At 45.8% G+C, this 26876-nt stretch overlaps 1 protein-coding gene across 6 annotated transcripts in view; it reads left to right on the top strand.

The window, feature by feature from the left end:
* Positions 1-26876, top strand: part of TASOR (transcription activation suppressor) — a 2736533-nt gene that overhangs the window by 838063 nt on the left and 1871594 nt on the right. For all 6 annotated transcript variants that reach the window (XM_044078696.1, XM_044078698.1, XM_044078701.1 and 3 more), the window contains exon 8: positions 25418-25449. In XM_044078696.1, the coding sequence (XP_043934631.1) occupies positions 25418-25449 (32 nt within the window). The remainder of the gene's footprint in view (positions 1-25417; positions 25450-26876) is intronic.

The raw sequence follows: 26876 nt of genomic DNA on the forward strand, positions 1-26876 counted from the left end.
CTTCAACTGAGGTAGTGGAGAAGGCCTCTATCGAGACCCATTCAGAGTCCAATATACTGTCGGGCCCTTCATCATCAGCACAAGTTTTGGATTTGCATTCATTAGTCGGGTTCAGGATTGCTTTACAGGCCTCTGCTTCTGGCGACCAGAACACTACCACTACACTTTTGAGGTATATGGCATCCATGCCTTTGACGTCCCTAGGCCTAAACAAAGGACTGCTCCCAGGAAGTCGTCATCTTTCCATTCCAAGCTTACCAGTTCCCAGTGTCAGGCCTATCAGTAGGATTTGATTAGGGTCAGACATCCTCCCACTAAACCTCCTTCAGGAAAAAGGAAAAGAGATCCAATCCCAGAGGTTCTTACTGATCCTTTTGAGTCATTGGAAGACTCTGACCAAGAAGATTCAGTTTTTGAAGAGGATCCCTCTTTGGCATCCTTTGAGTCTGATTCAGAGGAAACTTTAACTTCTGCCTACTCTCCTGAGGATCTTTCCTTTGGGGAAACTTTACAATCCCTAGGGGATCATTTTCATTGGGAAGGGTAGGACTACCCCCAATCTAAGAAAATAGTCAGGGAATTTCTCAACCTCCCAGAACATAAACCCCTTCCTGCTTCTCCAGTTTTGGAGGTGGTTGATGTTTTCCAAGAATCCTCTTTGAAGCCAGATTCCCTTCCTCCTGCACCCAGAAAATCTGACCACTTCTACAGGGTTGAGGATTCGCTTAAGCACCTTTTAAAAACCCTTCAGCTGACCCAGAGGTTGTTCATGGACACAAAGGTGCCAGAGCCATCACAACCAGAAACCCTCTAACCACTGATGAAGGCAGAGCCCTTGGTAGATTTGCAAAAAGGTATACACTTCTGCCACTATTTTTGAGGGCATTAAACTGACGATGCCACATAATGAAATACCAACAAAACTCTACTGGAACAGATGAAACTAAAAGCTTTTGACCATTGAAAATAAGAGCTTATCTAAAGAATTGCAGGACATTTTCAACTCCACAAGTAGTTAAGCATTTCTTACAATGTGGATTTGATGCTTTGGACACTGCCAACACAGCCACTGGATCTGTTATTAGGAGGCACGCATGGCTAAGGGAATAAGTCCTCCCGGAACATGTTAAATCCAATTTTTTAGATGTTCCCTTGGATAAGGAGTTCCTCTTTGGTTCTAAAGCAGAAGCTGTGCTCAAAAAATGGAGGACCACGCTGATTCAGTGTAGACAGTCAACGATTTTATGTAGGTACAGCCCCCATGTTTTTTTAGTAACTATCCCACTTAACGCAGGTCCTTCTGTTCCCAACCCAAGGCAGGACAAAGAGAGGCCTCACAGGGAAAGGGACCAGAGTCAATGCCAGAAACTCAGGCAAGGGCAGTCCACTTCATAAGGACCAGGAGCTTTCATCCCACAGGTCGCTAGTAAGGAGCAGTTCACTGTTTCATTGCAAGCCCCCTCTCTCCCCCCAGGTCCCTAGTAAGGAGCAGTCATGACTGTTTCATGGCACCCCCCCTTCTATCTCCTCCCTCCCAGCCTGTTCTCAGACTTGGAAGAAGGCTAGTACTATTCAGAGAAAATTGGCTTCCATTATTTCTGACTAGTGGGTACTAAATATTTCCAGGGGATATCTGCTCAAATCCATACACCCTTCCAAAACCCTTCCAGATGTTGGGTGGTTAGCATAATGATAAAGGTGTTTACCTTACAGACACAAGGTGCAGGGTTTGATTCTCACATTGGGTAATCGGCTAGGCTTAAAATGGCCCAGAAAGGTAGTTAGCCTAGTAGTAACCTATGAACCTAAGAAAACATTCAGGCTTCCCAGATATAACACCATACCAAAAAGCAGATGCTGTTTCACATGTAGAAACACTGTGTGCACGGCTCAGTTGAAGTAGTCCCTCTGCATTAAATAGGAAGGGGCTTCTTTTACTTAAGAATTTTTCTGGTCCCAAGAAAAGAGAACATATTCTGTTATATTCTGGACTTCTCTACCCTCATTTTATTCCTGGAGATTCCCAGGTTCAGGATGCTGACCCTTCAGTAACTCTTGCCCATGTTTTCCCCAAAGGCTTTCATGGGGACTCCAGATCTAAAGCATGCATACTTGCATATTCCTATAGAAGAATCAAGCAGAGGATTTCTTGCGCATCAGTGCAAGTTCCAAACATTTTCAATTTTGTGCTTTGGCCCTTTGATGTAATGTTCCCAGAGTATTCACAAAACATTTAACTCGGCTTATTGCCTACTGCAGAAAACAAGAGGTACAAATTTACCCCTATCTGGATGATTGCCATATCCGGTCTTCAAGCCTGGTACTACTCAACACAAACTTGATGTTCACTTAGACCAGGTTTACTTTCCTGGTATTCACAGTGAATCGCCAAGAATCCCAAACTCTACACACAATCAGAATACTGTTCTTTTGGGCCCTGCTGGACTCTACCCTTCAAAAGGCTTTCCTGCCTCCGTACAAGGTATCCTTCCTGACGAATAACTTTCAAAAAAATTATGGACAGCGTCATTCTTACAGCCAGAGATTTTCTCCTGCCACTGGATTACGTGGCCTCTTTCATTCTCATGATTCCCCTGGCCAGGCTACACATCAGGGAATTGCAACGGTACCTCAGAAATGTGTGGAGCCAGCATGCGCAACCACTGAATACCAAGATAAGGCTGTTACCTGGCCTCAAAGGCAAGTTTGCACTATTGACTAAAGCCTGCCATTCGGCTTTGCAACAAACTGTACCACAGGCACTTCAGAGACAGCTTTAGGAGCACTCTTCAACCAGTACAGACCCAGTGGAAGTGAGAACACAGGACTAAAGACAAACACACAAACTTAAAGGAACTAGTGGCAGCACAAAGGGCTTTACTAGCGGCAGCACAAAGGGCTTTACTAGCATTCAGAGAGAAAGTGAAACCAGGAGTACTAGTCGTGGATACAGACAAAAACCCATTCGTACCCTCTTTGCTGCCTAACAATGGGAATGGGAAACACAGCTCACTCCATGGGAGTGCATCTGTTGGTGCAGTACCTCCCAAGTGTGCACAACCAAGTGATAGACCAACTTATGTCTGTAGATCCCCATGAGTGGCAGTTGCATCAGGAGATCATTCTCAGCATAGCCGAGAAAAGGGGGACCCACAGATGGACCTCTTCACCACCAGGGAGAACATACAATTGAAAAGGTTCTGTTCTAGGAACAAGACTATTTTAGCCTGGAAAACAGATGCTTTCTCATTCGCATGGACAGGCCTATTCATCTATGCCTTCCCACCAATGCCCTTACTTTCCAGGGTTCATAGTTTCATAGGTGTGTACTAGGTTAATGGCCCTGGAGCCTTTGCAAGCCTAGCCCCTAGAAGTGCCCTGGCATTGTGCCGCCCGTTGTTGGTTCCCAGTGCCTCTATCAAGTAGAGCCACTGGAGTGATCCCCAGGGTGAACTTTCAATTTCGTAACCACTCCTCAAGATCTCTCTTGGAGGGTCAATGAGATGCTCTGCTTGACATGTATGGGAAGTCTATTCCAGAGCATGGGCAGTCTTTGGGTTATGAATCTGTCCCTCCAGCATGTTCTTTTGATTGTGGTAATGACGTTGAGGTCTCTGAAGTGCGTGGTGCGGAGGGATTGGGATTTCTTTAGATGTAGTTTGGAGGGATTGGGATTTCTTTAGATGTAGCATTTCTAACAGAGCTGGGTCAGACATGGCTTTGTAAGTCATGCAGAGATCGCCACTTAGTAGACTATATCAGATGGAGGAAAAGCTGGAGCTTTTTGAATCTGTCCATGTAGGGCATGTGTTTAAGGCTTAGGATCCTCTTCGTGCAGTACTTTTGTGCCCTTTCCAGCTGTTGCATGTGTCTAGTGAGGTACATGCCAAATGAGGCATTATACTCGATGACTGGCCTAATAAGGGAAGAGTAGCGAGAGATGATCGATCTTCTCCAAAAAATCACAGAAGAGCGCCCAAGAGTCACACTTATAGCTCCAGATTGGCCAAGGCAACACTAGTACCTTCTTCTTCTTAGCCTAACCAGAACAATCCATGGATATTACACAGAGTCTAGACCTTCTAACTCAGAACAAGACACATCGTACACCCCAGCCTGCAAACCCTCAATCCATCAGCTTGGAGGATACCTTAACCCCAGTGTTGGGGGGGGGGGTCTTTCCCTACATAAGTAGGTGCAGAACATCCAAAGAAAAGCTAGAGGGCCTAGCACCAGGAAACCCTATACAGGAAAATGGAACATTTTTTTTTCAATTTGGTGTGAACAGCGTAATCAGGACACCACCAGGGCCAAGATCCCTGTCGTATTCTGTCTGTCAAATCTCTTTGGCAGAGGCCTTTTTTTACTCATAGTTAAAGATTCATGCTTCAGCCATCTCAGCCTGCTGTTCTGCACACATCCCTACCTTTTCTCATCTGCTGGTAAAACAGTTCCTTAGAGGGGTCATCCATGTCTGACCTCCCGGGAGACCTCGTTCACCACACTGCATCCTAACCTTTATCCTAGAAAGGCTTATACATCCTCCTTTTGAACCAGCCTCTCCTTAAGATTTACAATTCCTGACATGGAAGACTGCCTTCTTACTAGCTATCACTTCAGCTAGGAGATATTCAGAATTCCAGGCTGTCATGGCAATGGGAACCCTTTCTCATCTTCCATTTTGAGAGAGTCTGACTCTCAGAACTAATCCTTCTTTTATGCCCAAGATGCTGACTGACACCTCTTTAAATCAAGCAGTAGATCCGCCTATCTTCTGTCCAAACCTGCAAAACAGGGGGAGAAAATTCTGCTTTTCTCAGATGTCCATAGGCAGTTACGTTACTGTCTGGACAGAACAAAGCCATCTCAAAAATCGACCACCTATTTGTAACCTTTGCTAGCAGCACTGAAGGAAAACCTGTCTGCAAGCTGACCATTTCCAAACGATGTCTCACTGTATCACTTTTTTTTTTTGTCATCATGGAAGAAACACACATGAGGCTGTAAGGGCCAATTCCACTAGGGCAACAAGGTCTTCTACTGCCTTTTTGAAAGGCGTACCTACCAAGGACTACTGAAGTTGCCACTTGCTCTTTAGTGCACACTTACCCATACACTACCACTTTCAGCCTTTTCTAAGTCCTGGGTGGGATTTGCCTCTGTTACCCCACAAAACATCCTCTCCTCTCCTTAATTTACCATCCTCCCTTCTTTTCAGCTTTGGGAATCATCCTACAAGTCAGGAATGCAACAGTGAAACACGAAGAACATAGTGCAGTTATGTATACTTGCCTTAAATGTAGATGGTAGTGTGTGTTCACTATTGCAGCCCTGTTTCCCCTCCCTCCTTCCTCCCTAGCCTACAGAGTAGGCTTCTGTTGTTTCTTATTTAGCTAGGACCCCTCCTCTTGACTCCTGCCTACCTAGGAGTCCCTGCCCTAGGCATCTTGACATTCTGCTGCTGTTGGGGGGGCTCCTAACTCTTAGGGGCAGGAAAATAACTGAGATAATGATGCTGGTGTCTCAAGTTATACCCCAGCATGCTGACATCAGGTTAAAGCGTATGCCAGTTGGAGGAGGAGGGAAAATTCTTTCTTTGTTAGTCAGGCCGACCAAGGGCTTCCATGGAGGGAAATCCCACAAGTCAGGGTTGCAACCGTGAATACACCTGAATATCTACATTTATGGTAAGTGCACACAACTGTACTTTCTTGTTTAATGATAAGTTTTACTTACAGAAGATTGGTGTTGCAATTGCCAACATGATTTTTGCGTTTTGGAAGTTGGTTGAAGTTTTGGTAGAATATTTATTGATTATATTAAGTGATGCAGACATTTTGTTGATATTTTCCTTGTATGGACTGGAACTGTTCAAGCTCTTTATGATTTCATTGATTATTTACACAGTACAACTTTGTTTTTGTAGTTTGCTTTTAAATATTCTGAGATATTGACGGAGTTTCTGGATGCCCTTGTAACTACGGAGAGTGAAGGTTGAGTTAATATCACTTTGTTTAGAAAATCTTGTAAGAAGAATGTTGTTCTGCATAGATCTACTATGCACCCTCAGCCTGTCCATAGGAATATTTGAAAAGGTCAGTTTTTTGGAGCCGCTAGGCCTAATAATAATGAGAGATGTTCCTCGTGTTTCACTGTTGCAGTCATTACATTTGGGTAATCCTGCTGGCAGGTTGCCCTCAGACGGCCCGAATTCCAAAGTCCCGGGTCCTGCGCCGGCCGCTGCCGCCCCTTCCCTGATGTCAGGTGGTCAGGGGTATAAAAGATGCAGCCGACGCCATTTTCTTCAGTCTTTCTTGCTGCGCGGTGCCCAAAGCAGAAGCAGTTCGTAAGTACCAGTCGGCCAACTCCTGAGATTTTCGTGTTCGAGTTTCCGATCCAAAGTCCTCAATAAAGCTAAGTACCCCGTTGTGGAAATTTTTTTCTTGCTACAGACCGATGTCAGAAAAAGTAAATTAATTGTATTTCTTGTGGAAAGCAAATACCTCATAAGGATTTTCATTCTTACTGTATTCCTTGCCTAGGCCCTGATCACAACGTTTCTGGTTGTTGGTTTTGTGCTAGATTTAACCAATGCACTATTAAGTGTCTGTATGATTTTGCTTTAAACTATTTTGGACGTCGGTTTAATTATCCAGAAATGTCGTCGTATAGCCATCCGCCTACTGGAGTTCACAAAAAACGCAAAGAAAAGGAGAGAGACAACCAAGGCCTTTCGCAGCCCCTGATGCCCACTACTTTAGAGTCGCAGGCCGCTACCGACTCCCACGTGGAGTCGGCCATACTGCTGGAAACTCAAGGTATTGGAGCCTCGGATACTATTCCTTCAGATGGGTTCGTAGCCACTGACTTCAGCTTCAAAAGCAAAGACTAAAGCACGTTCTAAAGCAAAGAAGCAAACTCAAGAGCCATGTGGTCAGGCCTCTATGCCCAAAAACAGATGCTCAAAATGGCCGAAGACTTGATTACCTTGATCAGGGGTTTCCCATCCCCCTCCTGATGAGACCTAGGCAAGAGACTGACTATGAATCTTCAGATCAGGTTTCCATTTCTTCTGATCAGGAATATTCTCTTCCCCCTATGAGGATGCTGATGCTGAAGAATCTATTCCATCTGAAGTAGTTAACTTCATTAGATCAGCAACCTGTGGGTATTGGATCCGTCCTGGATCCGAGCTTGCAGCTTTTCAGGCTAGAGATCCGAGCTCCAAGCTCCTCCCCTTACCCATAATACCCTGCTACCTCCCTCCAGTCCTCAGATCTTGTTTGCCGTGGCTTCTATAAGCACGAGTGATGAGCTCCTTGCCATTAGGTAAGATAAGGATAGGAATTTTCTCTACCTTTTTACCAGTTTAAAAAGTGTGTGTGTGAGTGTGTGTGAGATAGTTGATCCCTTAGACTAGTTTAGTTTAATTTAACTTTAGTGTATTCCCCTTCCCCTTATCTGTGTGTTAGGGAGTGTGATTGTGGTAGACATGGCCGAAGGTCCTAATGCCATCTTTTCCAAATGCTCAGTGTGGACATAAGTTGTCCCCAGCCGATGGCCACACTCAGTGCGTTCTTTGCCTGGGAGTTGCACATTTGACTTCAGGCTGCCAGATATGTGCTGGCTTTAACCCCTGGGCTCTGAGAGACAGGAGGAACAAGTTAATCTTAGTGGGCCTTTTACCCGCGGATTCTACTTCTTCCTCCTCTCCCTCAGTGGTGCCAGTCGCGGCTGTTCAGCCAACGGTTCCTGCTCCCCTGGCTGTGACTCAACCTCCCACTGTATCCCAGGGAGAGAGGGACCCTAGAAAGAAAGAGAAGAGAGATAGAGGGAGAAAGAGAGACACAAAGACAGGGAGAGGCATAGGAGCCACAAGCGGTGGGCCGACTCAGCCCCCTCGGCCCCACCGGCTAAGCAGCTCTATTCTCCCTTGGAGGTTCCCGGGTCCTCCCCCTCTCGGCTCCATTCCCCACGTTTCTCTCCGGAGCCAGAGGAGGAACCCCAGCCACCGTCGAGGCTGCCTTCCCGGCCAGCCTTGGCGGCCTCTTCTAGGTCTACAAGAAGCCTTTCTGACACGGACATGGACCGGATGATGCTTCGCTTCCTTAAGGCCCAGATGCAGATGGGAGTGCTCTTGCCTCCACCCCACCCCCCCTCCGGGAGGGAGGTCGGCCTCCTTCTTTGGCCCCATTGCTCCTTCTCTGCTCCATTGTCGGGTTTCAGAGCCGTTGGATCCGAGTAGCCTCGGAGCCGGGGAGTCGGCACCAATAGTAATTGCTACTTTGCCGGCCTTACCTTTGAGTTTATCAGGTCCCTTTTCGGATTCAAGCTCTCGGGGCCGTGAGCCTAGCCTCTGATCCGGAGGGGTGAGTGTGTCTTCGGCTCCGATGCGGTCAGAGCACACTTCCCTTTCGGGTCCGATCACTTCGGCTCTGACGCCGATCCACAAGTCGTATCCGAGGGGGCTGCACTCGGATCCTAGGGAGAGTGGTTCACGTTCGACTTTCAATGTGGTGGAGGGGGTCCTCTTGAGGGATTCGAGGTCCCCCGGCTCGTGCTACAGATCCATCCGCCATTCCCTCGCCGATGGGCCTGTCTTCCATCATCCGGCCCCAGGGACGGCTTGCGTCTATGCCCCAACTAGTTCCTGTAGCCGAGCATGACCCTGTTGGTGAGCCCTCCTTGGACAGTCCTGCCGAGGAGGTCCCTCACAAACGAAAGTGCAAGAGGAGGCACTTGGCCTCCCCAGAGTCCCTCACAGAAGACACTGACTTGGAGGAAGGGGAAGGTTCCCCCAGGTCACCCCCCGAGGACATCTCCTTTGGAGACATTATGGAGATGTTGCACATTAGAGGGGGGTGGTCAGCCCAGAAACCTTCCTCGGATTAGTCAGTGTTTCTGGAGGCGTTTGACACAGGCCCGTCTACCTTTTGGGTGTCCCCTCCGGCCGACCCCCTGGTAGACCTAATTACTACCAGGGCGTGGAAGGAGTCTGACACTGTAGAGCCAATCCCCAGGAGATGAGATAAGATCCTTAGTTCCCCCGACAGACAAGACCGCGTGGAGTAAAGGTTCCCCGGTAGATGCCATGGTGGTGGCGGCTGCCACCAAGAAGGAACTGGCACAGGATAGTTTCTTGGTCCATCCTCCCGGTAAGGAGTCTCGGATGATGAATCGCATCGGAAAGTGGATGTTTGCTTCAGCCACCTTTTCCATAAGGGCCCTGAATTACTTGGCACACGTGATTAGGCTTCAGCAGGATCTAGTAAAAGAGTATGCTGGGTCTCCCCCGGAGTCCATGTCGGCCGAGTACAAACTATCTTTCTCTGCTCGCATGGCCAATCTAAAATCGATATCCAACACATCTGTGCGGCTTCTCTCCCCTGCCATGGAGGGGGCATCTAGAGCCAGCGGAGCAGGCATCGTCTTACGGCGTCACACCTGGCTCCGACTTTGCGACTTTGTGGAACCCTTCAAGGCGTCCTTCGCGAACGCTTCCTTTGACGGTTCTACGCTGTTTGGCAAGACCATCCGTGATACGTTGCTCCAGAGCGAGAAAGACAGGAAGATGCTGTCTGCCGTCGGAATCCGCTTCTCGGCTCCTCAAAGGTCCTTTTCCAGGAACCAGAGAGGATAAAAGAAGATGTGAGTCTGGAAATCTCAGCAGTCTCGTTACGCTCCGGACCCTTCGTCCTTCAGAGGCAGGGGAGGACAAGGTGGACGCCGGCCCAGAGGCAGAGGGGGGGCCAAAGAATTTCGGGTCGAGGAACCTTATTCCGACCGACCCTTGCAGCAACCCTGAGGGGTTGCCCGACTGCTCCTCTCTGGAGGCAGTCGGGGGGGACGTTTCTCTGAACACCTAGCACATTGGGAGTCCATCATGACAGATTTGGGTGCTCCGAATAATATCCAGAGGTTACTCTATCCCCTTCATAAATCTTTCTCCTCAGTTGAGGTTGCCTCCCTGATGTTCCACCCAGTCAGAGGGAGGAGGCGGCTTTAGAAATAAAGAAGCTGCTAAGTAAAAGAGCCATCCAGCACGTTCCCCCAGGCCAGTACAGATCGGGCAATTATTCCAGGTTCTTTTTGGTGCCAAAAAAGACGGGGGACTTAAATTATCGACCTGTCTACATTGAACCTGTTCATTGCCAAAGAGAAATTCCGGATGGTAACTCTTCAATCTATTCTCCCCCTTCTGCAGGAGAACGACTGGATGTGCTCCATAGACCTCAAGGATGCGTACTACCACATTCTCATGGACAGGCGATCCAGGAGGTTTCTCCGCTTTCGGTTGGGGGCCAGTCATTATCAGTTCAGGGTCCTCCCTTTTGGCCTCACCGCAGCCCCCAGGGTGTTCACCAAGGTCATGGCAGTTGTAGCAGTCCACCTGTGGCTTCATTGAATACAGGTCTTTCCTTAACTGGACGACTGGCTCCTCACTGCTCCCACCAGGCATCTACTATGCTCAGCCAGGGATTGCTTCCTGCTGTTGGCCCACTAGTTGGGGATCACTATAAATTACAAAAAAAATCGTCCCTTCAACCTGTTCAGGTCCTGGACTTCATAGGGGCCAGAATAGATGCACTTCAGTCCAAGGCCTTCTTGACATCAGACAGACTCCACAACTTAACTCTCCACATCTCAAGCACTTCTGCAATCTCCGGCCCCACCAGCGGAATTAGTCCTGAGAGCCCTAGGGTCTATGGCAGCAGCTATCAACCTTTCACCCCTAGCCCGCTTGAACATGAGGGTTCTTCAGTGGAACTTACAGGTCCAGTGGTCTATCCTTCGACATCCGTTGGACTCACCGATTCCCCTCAGCAGAGTTTGCAGAGACTCCCTACTTTGGTGGCTCCATTCCCGAGAGCTTCAGGAAGGGCGGCCGTTTTTGATGCCTCAACCTCAAGCCACGGCGACCACGGATGCTTCTCGCCTGAGGTGGGGTGGGGGCATTGCATGGGCAGAACTGTCCAAGGCACGTGGACTCAGAGACCATTCTGCATATCATTGTTCTGGTGATGAGGGCAGTGCTTCTAGCGTTGCAAGCTCTCCATGCCCTTCTTTCTCCGGGGACTATTGCAATTCAGACAGACATGTCAGTGGTCTGGTACATCAACAAATGGGGGGGGGGGGGCCAGGTCTTACCCTCTTTGCCAAGAGGCCATGAGAGTTTGGGAGTGGGCGATATCCACCAACCATTTTCTGCTAGCAACGCACATTCTGGGTCGGTCCAACATTTTAGCGGACAAGCTGAGTCGAACTATCCTCTCGCCTTACGAGTGGTCTCTGAACCCCTTAGTAGCGAAACAGATCTTCCTCAAATGGGGTCAACCTTGCTGCAATCTCTTCGCATCGCCTTCGAACGCAAAGTGCAGCGAGTTTTTCGCTCTAATTCCCCCGCCGGGGAGAGCCCCAGAGACTCTCTAGTTCATGCTTGGCCATCCGGTCTTCTTTATGCTTATCCTCCTCTCCCGTTAATGACAGAATTCTTACAGAAAGCTCATTGGTTGGGGAGCAAGGTTATCTTCATAGCCCCATACTGGCCTCGTCAAACCTGGTTCCCTTACCCTACGGTCTCATCTCATAGCTCCTCTTTGGATCTTGGATCCCATCCCGGATCTGATCTCTCATCCTTCGGGATTGAAAACTCTGAATCTGGATGACCTCAAGCTCTCTGCTTGGTTGATCCAGTTCCATTAGTGGCTAGGACTCCCGGTATCTCGTCCGCAGTTAAATCCATCCTGGTGGTGGCGCATAAGCCTTCTACCAGGAAGGTCTACAACAGTAAATGGAAATGTTTTTCCATCTGGGCCTGGCGTAGGAATTTGGACCCTTTTACGGCTCCCATTCCAGCAGTACTTGAATTTCTATCTCACATTTAATATCAAGGGGCTAGTTCTTCTACTGTGAAGGTTCAAATGGCAGCCATTTCCCACTTCCACATCTGGGACAGTCTTGGTTCTTTAGCTTCCACTAAGATATGTAAGAATTTCTTAAAGGGCTCCTTTCTTTTAAGACCTCCTGTCAAGAATGCGGTTCCTCCGTGGGACCTAACCTTAGTCCTTCAGGCTCTAACTGGTCCACCCTTTGAGCCTGCAGCTTCTGTCGACTTAAAGTTCTTGTCTTGGAAAACTGCCTTAATTGCTATTACCTCTGCTAGAAGGGTATCTGAGCTTCAGGCCCTTTGTACTAAACCCCCGTATCTTGCCTTCCATAAGGACAGAGTATCTCTCAGGACTAATCCTTCCTTCCTTACCTAAAGTGGCTTCCGAGGCTAACATCAACCAATCCATTAATCTGCCTGTTATCTTCCCTAACTATCAGAACAAGGGGGAGTACAGACTGCATTCATTAGATGTGCATAGACAATTGCGCCTTTACTTGCACAGAACAGCTGCCTTTCGCAAGTTGGAGCAGCTCTTTGTTTCCTTTGCTAAGCCATTTTGGGTAAACCAGTAACGAAGGTGACTCTAGCTAGATGGATATCTCACTGCATTTTGCTTACATACAAAATTTCTGGTCGGCCGGAGCCCGGGGGGGGGGGGGTCATGCTCATTCTACCTGTTCTATGGCTACCTCTGCTGCGTTTTGGTCAAGAGTTTCTTTGGATGACCTCTGTTCTGCGGCTACTTGGGCTTCTTCTCATACCTTTATTTCGCATTATAAATTAGATCTGATATCCAGAGGGAGGGCGGCCTTTGGCTCTGCAGTGCTCCGGAATATTCTTCCTTGAGGAACCTCCCAAGTTTTTTGGTAGCTGGGGACTCTGTCCCACAGGTTGCTGACCAAATGAAGTTAACTACTTCAGATAAAGAAGTTATGTACTTACCATAACGTTCCATCTGAGTAGGTAACTTCATTTGTCAGCAACCGATCCCCCCCCCGCCCTTCCCCCTAACCTGGCTTTCGTTACCTGAATGATAGAATGATTCAGTCCTAGTATGCATCAGGTTAGGATGTTCAGGTATCGTTTGTCTTGGTGTTGTCTGGTAATTGGGCAAACTCAATCTGGGGACTGGAGGGAGGTAGCAGGGTATTGTGGGTAAGGGGAGGAGCTTGGAGCTCGGATCTCTAGCTTGGAAAGCTGCCGGCTCGGATCCAGGACAGATCCGATACCCACAGGTTGCTGACAAATGAAGTTACCTACTCAGATGGAACGTTATGGTGAGTACATAACTTCTTTTTCAGCTTCTCCTCCAGAAGACTATTCTTTTGGGGAAACCTTGCATACCATGAAGGAGCATTTCCACTGGGAGGGCCAAGATTTTGCAGAATCTAAAAAGAGGCTCAGGGATTTCCTTCTACTACCCCAACACAGGCCACTAGCCATTCCACCTGTTAGACATTGTAGATGATGTGTTTTCAGAGTCTAGTCTTACCCCAGACTCCTTACCTCCAGCTCCAGTTAAGCCTGACCGATATTACAGGGTTCCTGACTCCGATAAATTCCTTTTTAAAAACCCTGCTGCAGACCCAGAAACTATTTCTCAGGGTCCCAAAGGAGTTGAGGCTTCTGCTGCAAAAAACCCTACCCCCTCTGACAGAGATTCTAGGGCACTGGATAGATGGGGAAAAAAGGTTTACACATCTGCTACCTTGGCTATAAGGGCCTTAAACTGTCAGTTTCATATGCTCAAATATCAGCAACATATCATGGCATTGCTTAAACAGAAAATGTTGTTAAACTCTGAATGTGCAGAAAACAAGGAAATGCAGGATTTATTGCATGCAGCTGAACAAGTTGGAAAGCATACTTTGCAATGTGGTTTTGATTCTTTGTCGGCCTCCTGCAGGGCCACAATTATGGGTTCTGTAATTAGGAGGCATGTTTGGTTAAAGGAACAAAGTCTGCCTGATCATGTCAAAGTTAAGTTATTAGATGCACCTTTACAGCATGAAACTTTGTTTGGTGTTAAGGCAGAAGAGAGGTGTTAAAGAAAATGGAGGACAAAGCTAAATCTATGCAAACTGTCAAAGATTTTTTTACAAGTACAGCCACCAAGGTTTAGTAGACACTGACCATCAAAGAATTGGTCCTTTCCTGTGTCAGACAGACCGCAAAGGGCCAGATCCAGACGCCCTAGAAGCAGATCCAAGGCGCAAGGTTCATACAAGTCAAAGCAATGGGGTGCTTCTACCTCCAAAGTTGGAGAAGATAAATCACAACCATACAGGAAACAGTCCCAATGACTCCCCCCCTGCCTGCACCAAGCAATTATCTCCAGGCAGCACCCTTAGGGGGAAAATTAGCACTTTTTTCTCAAAATTGGCGCATCATAACCCAGGACAAGTGGGTTCTAAATATCGTGTCACAAGGCTACAAGTTCCATTTCCATACCCTGCCAGAGGCAAACGGCTGGCTAGATCTGCCAAAAAATCAATGGGCAAAGGCACAAAAACAAGTCTCATCCCTCATGGACATGGGGGCCATTCAACAAATACAAGAGCAGAGACAAGGATTTTACTCGACTGTTCTTGGTACCCAGAAAGGACAAGGCCTGAAGGCCATTACTGGGCCTATCTATTCTGAACACATTCCTGGATATACCAAAATTCAAGATGTTGACTTTGCAGCAGCTTCTGCCCATGCTGGGCAAGAACACTTGGCTTGTGACTTTAGACCTAAGAGAGGCATACCTGCATGTCCCAATCAGACAAATATGCAGAAGATCTCAGATTAAAGGCTGGCTCAATGCATTACCAATTCTCTGCACTGCCCTTTGGCTTATCTGCTGCGCCCATGGTCTTTACAAAGTGCCTGGCACCAGTAATTGCATTCTGCAGACAGAGGAATACAAATATATCCTTACTTGGACGACTGTCTAATTCAAGCAGAGAACAAGGACATTCTTCTACAACATCTGGCGTTTGTGAAAATACTTCTAACATGCCTAGGGTACACAGTCAACGAAAATAAATCAAAATTAGTACCCTCTCAAGAGATAATATTCATGGGTGCAAGCTTACATACAATTGCCCAGATGGCTTATTTCACTCCAGACAAACAAAGGCAACTGACTACCTATTTCAAAATGTTGGCAACAAAGGCCCAGTTATCTGCAAGAAAAATTCTGCAGGCTTTGGGCTTCATGGCATCCTGCAGCCTACTAATTCCATATGCGAGACTGCATATGAGGAAACTTCAATGGTACCTAAAAAGTGTTTGGACTGAACATTGCCACAGCCTGGAAACTATGATTACTCTCATTCCCTGCCTACAACAGGAGTTTCGATGATGGGCAAAGGCTTGTCACCAAAACAAGGGACAGTCATTCACATTATCTCCAGCCAGGCAGACACTAACAACAGATGCACCAGATTATGCCTGGAGGCCCCCATGGTAGGAAGATGCATTCAGGGCACATGGACCTCGAACCAAATGCATCTACATATCAGTCAAAAAGAGATGCTAGCTGTTCAAAATGCCCTGACAGCCTTCAAAGACCTACTTCATCCAGGACAACTACTGATAAAGACAGACAATACCACAGGGGCACACATTCTTACCCCCTTTGCAGACTAGCCATGACTTTGTGGGACACAGCATTGACTTACCAAGTACATCTGCAAGCACAGTTCCTGCCAGGAAGGAAAAAATAGTCTGGCAGACGAACTAAGCAGAAACCTCATGGATCCCCACGAGTGGCAGCTGGATCCACAAGTCTTCAGCATGATAACAAGGAAATGGGGATGCCCGGACATAGATCTATTCGCCTCCCCTCACAACTACCAACTAAAAAGATTCTGCACAAGGATTTATCACAGACAAGCATGGAAAGTGGATGCCCTATCTTTCAGCTGGAAAAACCTATCAGTATATGCCTTTCCCCCACTGCCTCTCCTCCCCAAGGTACTCCTAAAGGTCAGGCAGGAGAAGCCAAAGATGATACTGATTGCCCCAGACTGGCCCTGACAGTACTGGTATCCAATACTAAGGAACTTGCCTCAATGCCCAGCTTGGACCTTACCTCAAATACCTCATATACCTCATCTACTGTCCCAGCAAAACAATCAGATCCTGCACAGCCAACTCAGGACTTTAAACCTGGCAGCATGGCGGATAATGTAGTCATACAAAACACACCTCTCAGTAAAGCTGCTGTGGATGTCATTTTGGAAGCCAGAAGGCCTATTACTAGAAAATTTTATGCTGGAAAATGGAAGAGATTCTGTGCTTGGAACCAGGCACAAGGAACTGATACAGCTGTAGCAAATATTCCTTAGATTTTGCAATACTTAACTGAGATGCTGGACAAAGGCCTATCTTTTTCATCTATTAAAATTCATGCCTCTGCCATTTCAGCTCATTACAACACAGAGCCACCAATCTTCTCCTCCCTTATTAAAGCAGTACCTCAGAGGAGCCAAACATTTAAGGCCTCCAAGGAGATCACCAATGCCTGCATGGGACCTCAACTATGTCTTGGAAAAACTCACCCTGCCTCCTTTTGAGCCAGCTGCTACTGCGGATATAAAGTTTTTATCTTGGAAAACAGCTCTGCTCCTATTAATAACTTCTGCAAGACGAGTTTCAGAGCTACAGGCACTCATGGCTGTGGAACCTTTTATCATTTTTTATCCAGACAGGGTCTCTTCTGAGGACAAACCCAGCATTTATGCCTAAGATGGTGTCCAATGTGGCTCTTAACCAAGCTATTCATCTGCCAACTTTTTATCCAAATCCACAGAACAAGGGGGAGAGAATTCTGCATTCTTTTGACGTACACAGACAGCTTAGATTCTACTTGGACAGAACCAAAGTTTTCAGCAAGACAGAGCAATTACTAGTGACATGTGCTGCAGGATCACAAGGAAAGGCTATCTCAAAGCAGACTATTTCAAAGTGGATAGGCCACTGCATTCATTTCTGCTATGTACACCATGGCAAGCCAGTGTCTAAGGGCATTAGGCCACATTGAACCAGAGCTGCAGCCACTTCAGCAGCCTTTCTCAGGGGAGTACCTACCAAGGACATTTTAGACTGCTACTTGGAGGTCAGTGCACACCTTTACAAAGCACTATCATCTGCCACTCTATTCTAAATCCAGGGCAGGCTTTGCCACTGCAGTTCTGCAGGCCCTCATAGCCGCTCCCAACCATAGCTTTGGGACTGTACCCAAATGTAATGACTGCAGCAGTGAAACACGAAGAACATAGTACAGTTGTGTACACTTACCATAAATGTAGATGTTCGAGTGTATTCACTGTTGCAGTCCTGGTTACCCACCCGCCATCACCTTCTCTTCTGATGGAACCTATCTTTCCTTCTTTGATTCATACAACCTATGTGGTGTATTTGCTTGTAGAGGAAGGTAAAGTATTTTGGCTATCCTTTCAGGGGGCACCTGCCATCTGGGGCAAGAAAAACTAAAGAAAATGGCGTCGGCCACATCTTTTATACCCCTGACGACCTGACGTGAGGGAAGGGGTGGCAGCGGTTGGCGCAGGACCTGGGACTTTGGAATTCGGGCCGACTGAGGGCAACCTGCCAGCAGGATTAACCAGATGTAATGACTGCAACAGTGAATACACTCTAACATCTACATTTATGGTAAGTGTACACAACTGTACTTTCTTTCCAAGGTTTTTTAATGACATGCGTAGGGATTTCCTACATAGGGTTATTAAGCAGAAGAAATTGCTGAAGTTCGCTCCAGCAAGGACGCCAAGCCATATTTTTCTGATTTGGGAGATAGGGTGATGAATGGTGTCCTGGGGTCTGATATCATTAACCCCAGGGTATGTTTTGAATTATTCTTGCGATATTAATTTTTTTATGTGATGCTATGAAGAGGAATTAGTCTATTTTTATGGCTGGTGAACTTTTTACGAAGGTATTGTGCAACAAGCCCAAGTTCTCATTTAATAGTAAATCTCTTAAATGCCAAGTGTTGGACACCATACCATAGACATTCACGTAGACTTTCAGAACATATTGGGACTTTTGCTTACAATTCTTGTAGTGCCTGTAAGTATGTCATGTCCACTTTAGAATTTGTACATTCTGATACTGGCCGTTCTTTTATGCTGATTGTAAAAGTCTGAACTTAGTATATTTAGTTTACTGCATGTTTAGTCTTACCCACATAAAAACAGGAACTAATCATTCTTTTAAAAGTTTTTTGTTTTACAATTGCTTAGTTTTGGTTTGAGAGGTGGTGATAATGTGACTAGAAATTAATGTATAGAGTTGAAGTGGATACTAGAGTTGCGAGCTGATAAAGACTCCAGATTAAATGACACTGTTCCTTTAAAACCGGTAGTTAAGTCACGTGCTCTACCTCATTAATTTCATTGTTTTTTTGTATTTAAATGTGCTCAACTGTAAATATTTTATATGGTCTGATGAAGCGCCTTTTGATTTGAAAATGCTTACCTTTTTTATTTCATTAGTTTTTATACAGTTTTAATTTGTGGCCATGTTGGTTGGTCTTTCCTTCATTATATACCCCTATGCCTGTGGTATGTCACTCAGACTGATTCCTGTTTTAAAGCATGTGAGAGATTAAGCTTTAAAAAAGTGGCTATCTTTCCCCTCCATTGATAGCAAGGCAAGGAAATGAAAGATGTTATGTTGTCCTATCTTGCCTTCATTCTTACAATGGTGGGTTTGGAGCCGATCCTCAGCTCTGACTCTGCCGAATGCTTAGCTGAAAGTCTCAAATTGGCTCGTGGCAAGAAGGTATCCCACAATGCAGTGGTGTAATTCCCCAGATCTTGTTTGCCGTTTTACAAGGATGGATATGCTCATAATGGCTGTGGCTAAGTTGTGTCAAATTTTTCTGTTATCTTTTTCTAAAATTGTTATATTTGCTTATATATAGCTAATATCTTATTATATTTAACTCGTTGTGCCTCCTTGCTGCTCTCTGTTAGGTAGTGATAGTTTTTTCCCCTTTAGCACGACTTTTGCCTTCGCTTTGTAGGCTCTTTTGGTATCCCTTGTAGTGGTTGGTTTGTCTGATAGTGTCTTTATAGCTGTTTTAAGTTAGGGAGCTATTCGCCCGTTTAAGTTAGAGGGCTTGTAGTGTATTATTGTCTTGTCTAGAAAACAGAACCGTTTGAGTTACAGGTTCTATTTTTCTTCCTTTGGTTGTCGTTCCTAGTGTTTGTCCTGTAATAATTTTTGGTGTAGCGTTAGCTTCATTAGTCTTAGCTAAATTTTCTTCTTGTTACTGTTGCCTTTGGGGTCTTCCTTAAATATGTCCAAAGACCCAGGAGAGAGAGAACATAACCCTTCGGGCTTTAAAAAGTGTAAAAAATGCTCACAAAAAATGGCAATCACAGATGGACATGTTATATGTGTTTATTGCCTTGGTGCCATTCATCTCCATGAAGACTGCACCTTTTGTCATTCTTTTAGTGCTAGAGTCCTTCACGAAAGGCGAAACAAGTTGATTCTGAAAGAGCTCTTAAAGCCTTCTTTTGAGGAAGCCATCCATAGTTGTTCTTCCTCTTCTTCTTCTCCTTCCTCTAAAAAGGATAAGTCTCAGAAAAGACATTCACCCGCAATATCGGCTCAGTTGGAGCCGCCAGTCAAACTTCCTAAAATTTCAAAGGCCACTACTTCCTCGGCTCGACAGTCCTCGGAGCCGTCTGAGTTCATTTTGGTTGACAGGCCTGGTACTTCGGCTCCAAAGCCTGCAGAGCCGCAAGATACCTCCACTGAGAACCGGTCCATTGATATTTCTCTGGTTTCTCCAACGTTGAGATCTCCAATCCTTCAAAGTTCTCGTTTTCCATCCCTATCTTCCAGGTCCACCAGGAGCTTATCAGATGATGACGTGAAACGGGTGGTGCGCAGACTCCTGAAGTTGCAGGTGCTGACTAAATTATTCTCGGCTCCCACCTATTAGGTCACGGAGCCTGCTGTACCCACTGTTGTTCCTCCTCTGAGCTAAGCTGGTCCTTCGGAGCTGTGGTACTTGGTACCCTTTACTGTGGACTCGTCTGTTCCGGGATCCCCTTCGGTGTTCACGGAGTCGACATCTGCTCCCAACTCTTTCTGCGCCATCCAGGGAGTTCGGGAGCCAGGGTTCCCTGGTCAGCCCAAGGGGGGAATTCTCGGCCCCAATCATTTTAGGTGCAGAGTCTACCCCTCAGAGCATTGGCCTGGTTTAGCATGGCTGCCACATCGGCCTCGGGTCTGATCTCGTTGGTTCTGGTGCCTTCCTCTGTCTCCTCGGAGCCAAGGGAGTCTTCGGAGCCTGCGGGATCCGCCTTTGAGCTGATGAGTGTGTTGTCTACCCATTCAGCACCACAGAAGGATACCAGTACTCGTCCCCCTAAGGCACCAGCTTCTGTCTCGGCACCACCCATTCCACAGGACAGCAGAGGTCCAGAGACTCAGGATCCCCCAATGAGCGAACCCCTTTCCTCCGAGGCCTCCCTAGAATATCCTTCTAAGGAGCCACCTCGGAAGAGAACCTGCAAGAGGAAGCATGTTGACTCCCCAGACGAGTCCAATTTAGACACTGACCTTGAGTTGGAAGGGTCCCCACGGTCGTCCTCTGATGATATCTCACTTGTGTATATTCTAGAGATCCGCAAGCAAAGAAGTGGCTGGCAGGCCACTTCCCCTTCTGATGAGGAGTCAGTGTACCTGAAGGCTTTTGGATCTCAACCTTCAGCCTCCTGGGTTCTCTGCCTTTCAATGAGCTAATGGACCTGGCTAGTCGGAATATGTGGGAGTCACCTGACACTACGGAACCGGTCCCTCAGAGGCCAAACTAATTTTCCTTTGGGCAAGGATTTTCTAACCAAGGGGGTACCCGTAGATGATATGGTGGTGGCCGCAGCCACCAAGAAGGAACTTGCAGAGAATTCCTCATCTGTTCATCCTCCGAATACAGACTCTTGAATGGTGGACAGATATGGGAAGCATGTCTTTTCATCAGCGACTTTCTCACTGCGATCGCTGAAGTACTTATCCCACTTTACAAGGCTACAGAGAGATCTCCTGAAAGAGCTAGGAGATGCCCTACAAGGTTCATTAGCTGCGGGGGTGAATGAGAAGGTCTCTTCCCAGATGTCCACCTTAAATTCCTTTGTCAGCTCCTCTGTGAGGCTCATATCCTGCATGGCAGATGGAGCGAGCAGGGCATCGGGTTCCATACTTTCCCTTAGGAGACACTCCTGGATGCACTTTTACAATTTTGCAATTTTGCAGAGCCCTTTGAGGTCTACCTTTATTAACGCCCCTTTTGATGGTTCCTCACTCTTTGGACCCAAAGTAAAAGAGACTCTAACCCGGTGTGAGCAGGAAGGAAAAACTCTCTCTGCTGTTGGGGTACATTTTTCTGTAACTTCAAGACCTTATCCTAAAGGCCAGAAGAGCAGAAAGATGTGGTTCAAAAGATCCCGGAGAGTTTTCCAGGATGCTTGGGGTGATACCTTCCCCAGGGGCAGAGGGGGAGGTAATAACAGTAGACGCCGCCCCAGAGGCAGAGGGGGCCCGCAAAACCAGGGTGACCATGATTCCTTTCGCGGACACCCTTATCAGCGCTCTTAAAAGGAGGCCCGACTGCTCTACTCTGGAGGCAGTTGGAGGAAGTTTATCAATGTACCCAGAAGCTTGGCAAAAGATCACAAATGACAGATGGGTACTAAATATAATATCCAGAGGATACTCCATCCCTTTTTCCAACACTGTTCCACAGACCAAAACAATCCCAGATGTTCCACCCAATCTAAGGGAACAATCAACTATAGATATTCAAAAATTGCTCCACAAAAGTCATCCAAGAAGTCCCCGCAGACCAAGTAGGATTTGGAACTTACTCAAGATTCTTTTTGGTGCCAAAAAGAACAGGGGACTGGAGGGCCCATATTAGACCTAAACAAGTTAAACGAATGTGTCAAGAAGTCAAAGTTTTGAATGGTAACCCTGCAGTCTGTACTTCCATTTTTAGGGAAAGACAATTGGATGTGCTCGATAGACCTTCAAGATGCTTATTACCGCATAAAAATGGACAGGACATCAAGAAGGCACTTACGCTGCCAGCTGAGAGCCAGCCATTACCATTTCAGAGCTCTGCCCTTTGGTCTCAGTACAGCCCCCAGTGTTCACCAAATGTATGGCAGTAGTCACGGCTCACCTGAGATGTCTATGATTCCGTGTGTTTCCCTATCTAGGCGACTGGCTTCTATCTGCCACCACCAAGCATCTACTCCTACAAGCCAGGGACCTAACTTTGGACATCTGCAATCAGCTGGACATTAAAGTAAACTTTGAAATATCTCTCTTGTTGCCCTGTCAACATATTACATTCATAGGCGCAGATCTAGACACTTTCTCCATGGTAGCACGTCTTCCAACAGAAAGAGTTATAGCACTCAGACAGCAGATGCTTCACCTCCTTCCCAGTACCAAAGTGAAAGCAAAGATAATTCTAAGATTACTAGGAACAATGGCTTCCACGATTACACTGATCCCTCTTGCCAGAATGCACATGAGGATCCTTCAATGGCTATTCTTCTCCCAATCGTCACTTCAAGAGCTTTCGATGTTTCACCTGATCAGAGTAAAGGAATCTTGCAAGAGAGACTTAAGATGGTGGATACACTGCACTCGTGGCAATAGGCAGACCCTTTGCTCCACATCAACCAACAGCTACAGTGACCACGGACACTTCCCAGATTGGGGGGGGGGGGCATTATCTGGGAAAAACAGTCCAAGGTACATGGCAAGAATACGAGGCTCACTTGCATATAAATGTTCTAGAGATGAGAGCAGTGCTTTGCGTTGCAAGCAATTTAGGACGCTCTCCCTCTAGGGGCAGTTGCGATAGTCAGACAATATGTCTGTGGTTTGGTGCATAAATAAGCAGGGGGGAACCAGATCTTACCCTCTGGCAATGGGCAGTTTCTTCCCAACGCTTTCTAATTGCAATGTGCATTCCGGGGAAGTCCAACGTGTTAGCGGACAAGCTGAGCAGAGCAATCCTAATGCCTCACAAGTGTTCTCTCAATCACAATGTAGCGGAAATGATTTTACGAACACGGGGAAAACCTTGCTGCAATCTCTTTGCCACTCCCATGAATGCCAAGTGCAGCAGCTACTTTACCCTAATCCCCCCCTCTGGGGGAGACACTGAGAGTCGCACTTGCTCACGATTGGTCCTCGGGACTTCTCTATGCTTTTCTTCCCTGTCCTCTCATACCCAGTGTAATTCAGAAAGCACAATACTCTGTAAGCAGGATAATTCTCTTTGCTCCTTACTGGCCTCGTCAAGTTTGGTTCCCCTTCTTTTGGCCTCATCTTCAAGAGAAACCTTGGATTGTGGACCCACTGCCAGATCTACTGACTTGTATGTCAGGGGAGCTTCATCCTTCTGTCCACACCCTAAAATTGACAGCTTGACTGCTCCACTTCCTAATTTAGTCAGGCTTCACAATTTCACTCCTACAGTCAGACATATCTTAATGTCCTCGCATAAAGCTTCCGCTATAAAGCTGTATTCTAGGAAATGGAAGAGGTTTTCCTTTTGGGCTCAAGACAGGAACATCAATCCTTTTTCTGCACCTATTCATTTTATTTTGGAATTTTTGGCGGAACTGTTTCAACAAGGCTCAGCTGCAGCAACCATCAGGGTTCAACTCGCTGCAATTTCAAATTTTAACATTGGTGATTCTACTTTCAACTTAATGTTACATAGGTTGTGTAGAGCCTTCTTAAAAGGTGCTTCCTTATTAAGACCTCCCTTTAAGGAACCCCTTTCTCCTTAGGATCTAAATTTTGTTCTCTCTCATCTCACGTTACCACCTTTTGAGCCCTCTTCATCTTCAGACCTTAAGTTCCTTTCCTGGAAGACCTTGTTTCTATTGGCTGTAACTTCCACTAGAAGAGTATCAAGAGTTGCAAGCTCTTTCTATTAGACCGCCATATTTGATTTTTCATAAGGATAGGGTAACCTTGCGTACAAACCCATCCTTTCCACCTAAAGTCTCTTCTTCAAACAACATAAACAAGTCTATAGAACTTCCAGTGTTCTTTCCTAATCATAGCAACAAGGCAGTGTACAAATTACATCAACTGGACATGCATAGACAACTCTGATTCTGTTTGCATAGGACCAAAGACTTCAGAAAATCTGACCAATTATTTGTATCCTTCTCTGATGCAAAAAAAGGAAGCTCAGTCTCAAAAACTACTGTTTCCAATTGGCTTTCTAATTGTATTACATTCATCTATAACTCAAATCAGAGATTTACCTTTCAAAGTGAAGGCTCATTCCACTAGAGCAGTGGCTACATCATCTGCTTTTCAAGCCAGAATTCCTATGGATAATATTTGTGCAGCAGCTACTTGGACTACTCGACATACTTTTATCACTCATTACAAAGTGGATTTGGCCTCCAGGGACAGGGCATTCTTTGGTTCCATGGTGCTTAAAAGTGTACTCCCTTGAGCCACCCAGGGAAAAGGTGCTAGGGATGCTGTCCCACCATTGTAAGAGTAAAGGCGAGATAGGACAACATAACATAAAGAAGTTATGTACTCACCATAACGTTCCATGTTTGTTGTCCAAGTTGCCATTCATTCTTACAAACCCTCCCTTCTTCCCCCCTGCCAAAGACTCTGTGGACCTGGTAGATTTTTTACTACTTTCAGGAGTTCTTTGTCTCGGCTTTTTTCTTCTTCTTCCAGTATGTATATTATGGACTTGGATATATGTGTATATATTTGTAGATATGTATATAGTGTACATATCCTTCAGTAGTAGCAGCAAACAAGATCTGGGGAATTACACCACTGCATTGTTGGATATCTTTTTTGCCATAAGCCAGGTTGAGACTTTCAGCTAAGTATTCGGCCGAGTCAGAGCCGAGGATTGGCTCCGAACCCACCATTGTAAGAATGAACGGTGAGATGGACAACAAACATGGAACGTTATGGTGAGTACATAACTACTTTTTTTGCAAAGTACATGTTTGCTCCTGACAAACTATACTGGAACCATGTTTAGGTAAGGGTGGACTTTTCTGTGACTAGCAGATGGTGCTGGCTGCTTTGTTGTATATGCTGTGGCATCCTTCTGACATCATTGATGTAAGTAGCAGCCCATCTATCGTCTTTATATCAGACAGACCCAGAAAATCAAAATGAAAGATTTGATGCCTGCCTTTGGCAGTTCCCTTGCATTGGGAGTTTTATTGCAGCAGTTATTTTGTTTGGCTTCTGTTACTGGTGTGCCATCATATGGTTGTTCTTTTGTGTATTACTTTCTAGTTAGGATATATTACCAAAAGCAAGTGTTGTGTAAATATTAAAGAATTGTATTTCTGTTTCTTTTTCTTTAATGAGGGATTACTTGTTTAATGTTTACAACTGAAATACAGGAGTCTGGTTGCCATCTGGTTTCTGAGGTAGGAAAATAAGGTTTTTAACTGATGTATTTTTTTTTTCTTCTAGAGTAAACAACAGGAATATAGAAAAAAGTGCAGGTATGTGATTTCATTTTCTACAGTAGTATAGAGTTCACAGACTTTGGAGTCCTGTTGTAATTACTGTTATGAATATTGCAGTTTGTATACACAGTTGGTCATTGTATTATAAATTGAAATGTTGAAAGAGTCTTTTTGTAATGGGCCAGACATTCTCAAGTAAGCAGTGTGCCACATGTCTTGCTGTTCAGGGAATCAATGGCAGATTCACGCTCCTGTGCTCTCCTACATTCAGATTTTGGTATGGTTGTTTAATAAAACGTTTGTTGGGTTTTACTTATTTGTAGAACACATCGAACCAAACATAGGAAATTTTAAGTTTGGGCCTATTTTTATTGCGGGACAAATATTGGATTTTCTCAACTAATTACTCACCCAACCTTTACCAGTTCCACAAACCAAAATGGCTCAATAATTTATTGGATTTTAGTTTCTCATCCTTACAATGTCTCTCAATCCAAAACACTTCCAGACTCTATTAGTGATCACCACCCCATCTGTACAACTAGACTTATTTCACATTCATGTAGACAACACACCTACAAGACAGCACGAAACCTGTCCAGCTTTGAACAGCAGACCTTTACAGATTTACTAAACCATCAATTTGTCCTTCTTTAAATGCTTACTACTAGATGATGCAGTTGAACAATTTAATTCTACATTCCTAAACACTTAAGACAGTTTAGCTCCCACCAGAAGGAAGAGATTCAAAACCAGCTGTACTCCTTCGGGTTTACCATCAGAAGGTCAAACCTGACCCCATTAAATGATGGGATCATCGACCCACTTCCGCGAAACAGTGTCGACTTCCGACATTGTCGAAATACAACTCACCGTAAACCTCGGAACGGGCTTTAACATGGGTCGAGATGGGGGGAGGTTCGTACTTTGACAATGTCAGGTTCGACATTGTCGCTTTTCGACCTCCAGACTTTGACTGAAGTGGGTTCAAGCAAACCCTCTTCGACCTTCTAATTGTCACCCCTCCTTGGCTTTCTGTCTATACCAGATCACTCATGCAAAAAAGAGATGAGGCTTGGACAACTTACTTAAAACATAAGACTCGCAGTAGTTTACACCATTTCAAAGCAATGTCTAAAATTGTAACGAAACATGTTAATTTAGACAAAAAACAGTTCTATGCAAAGCCACAAGATTAGCACAGATCCTGTCCAAAAACCTTTTGGCATGCTATCAAAAAGTCCTAAACCCAGGAAGTCAGTCCTGCCCACAAGCATCCTGTGTTAGTGCCTCCCCTGACATAGCAACTCAGTTTAATTCTTAATTCATTGATAGAGGGAATTTGTTAGTGATGGAAGCTATGCTATCTCCCTGCACCCTCTCTCAGCCTCTTATTACCAGTCGCTTCACATTTCCCCTTCAGCCAGTTTCTACTTCCTTTATCAAATCCCTCCTGGGCAAGT

This window comes from Protopterus annectens, chromosome 7.part1 (genome assembly GCF_019279795.1).
Source record: "Protopterus annectens isolate FY-2018-M chromosome 7.part1, PAN1.0, whole genome shotgun sequence".
Taxonomy (NCBI): domain Eukaryota; kingdom Metazoa; phylum Chordata; order Ceratodontiformes; family Protopteridae; genus Protopterus; species Protopterus annectens.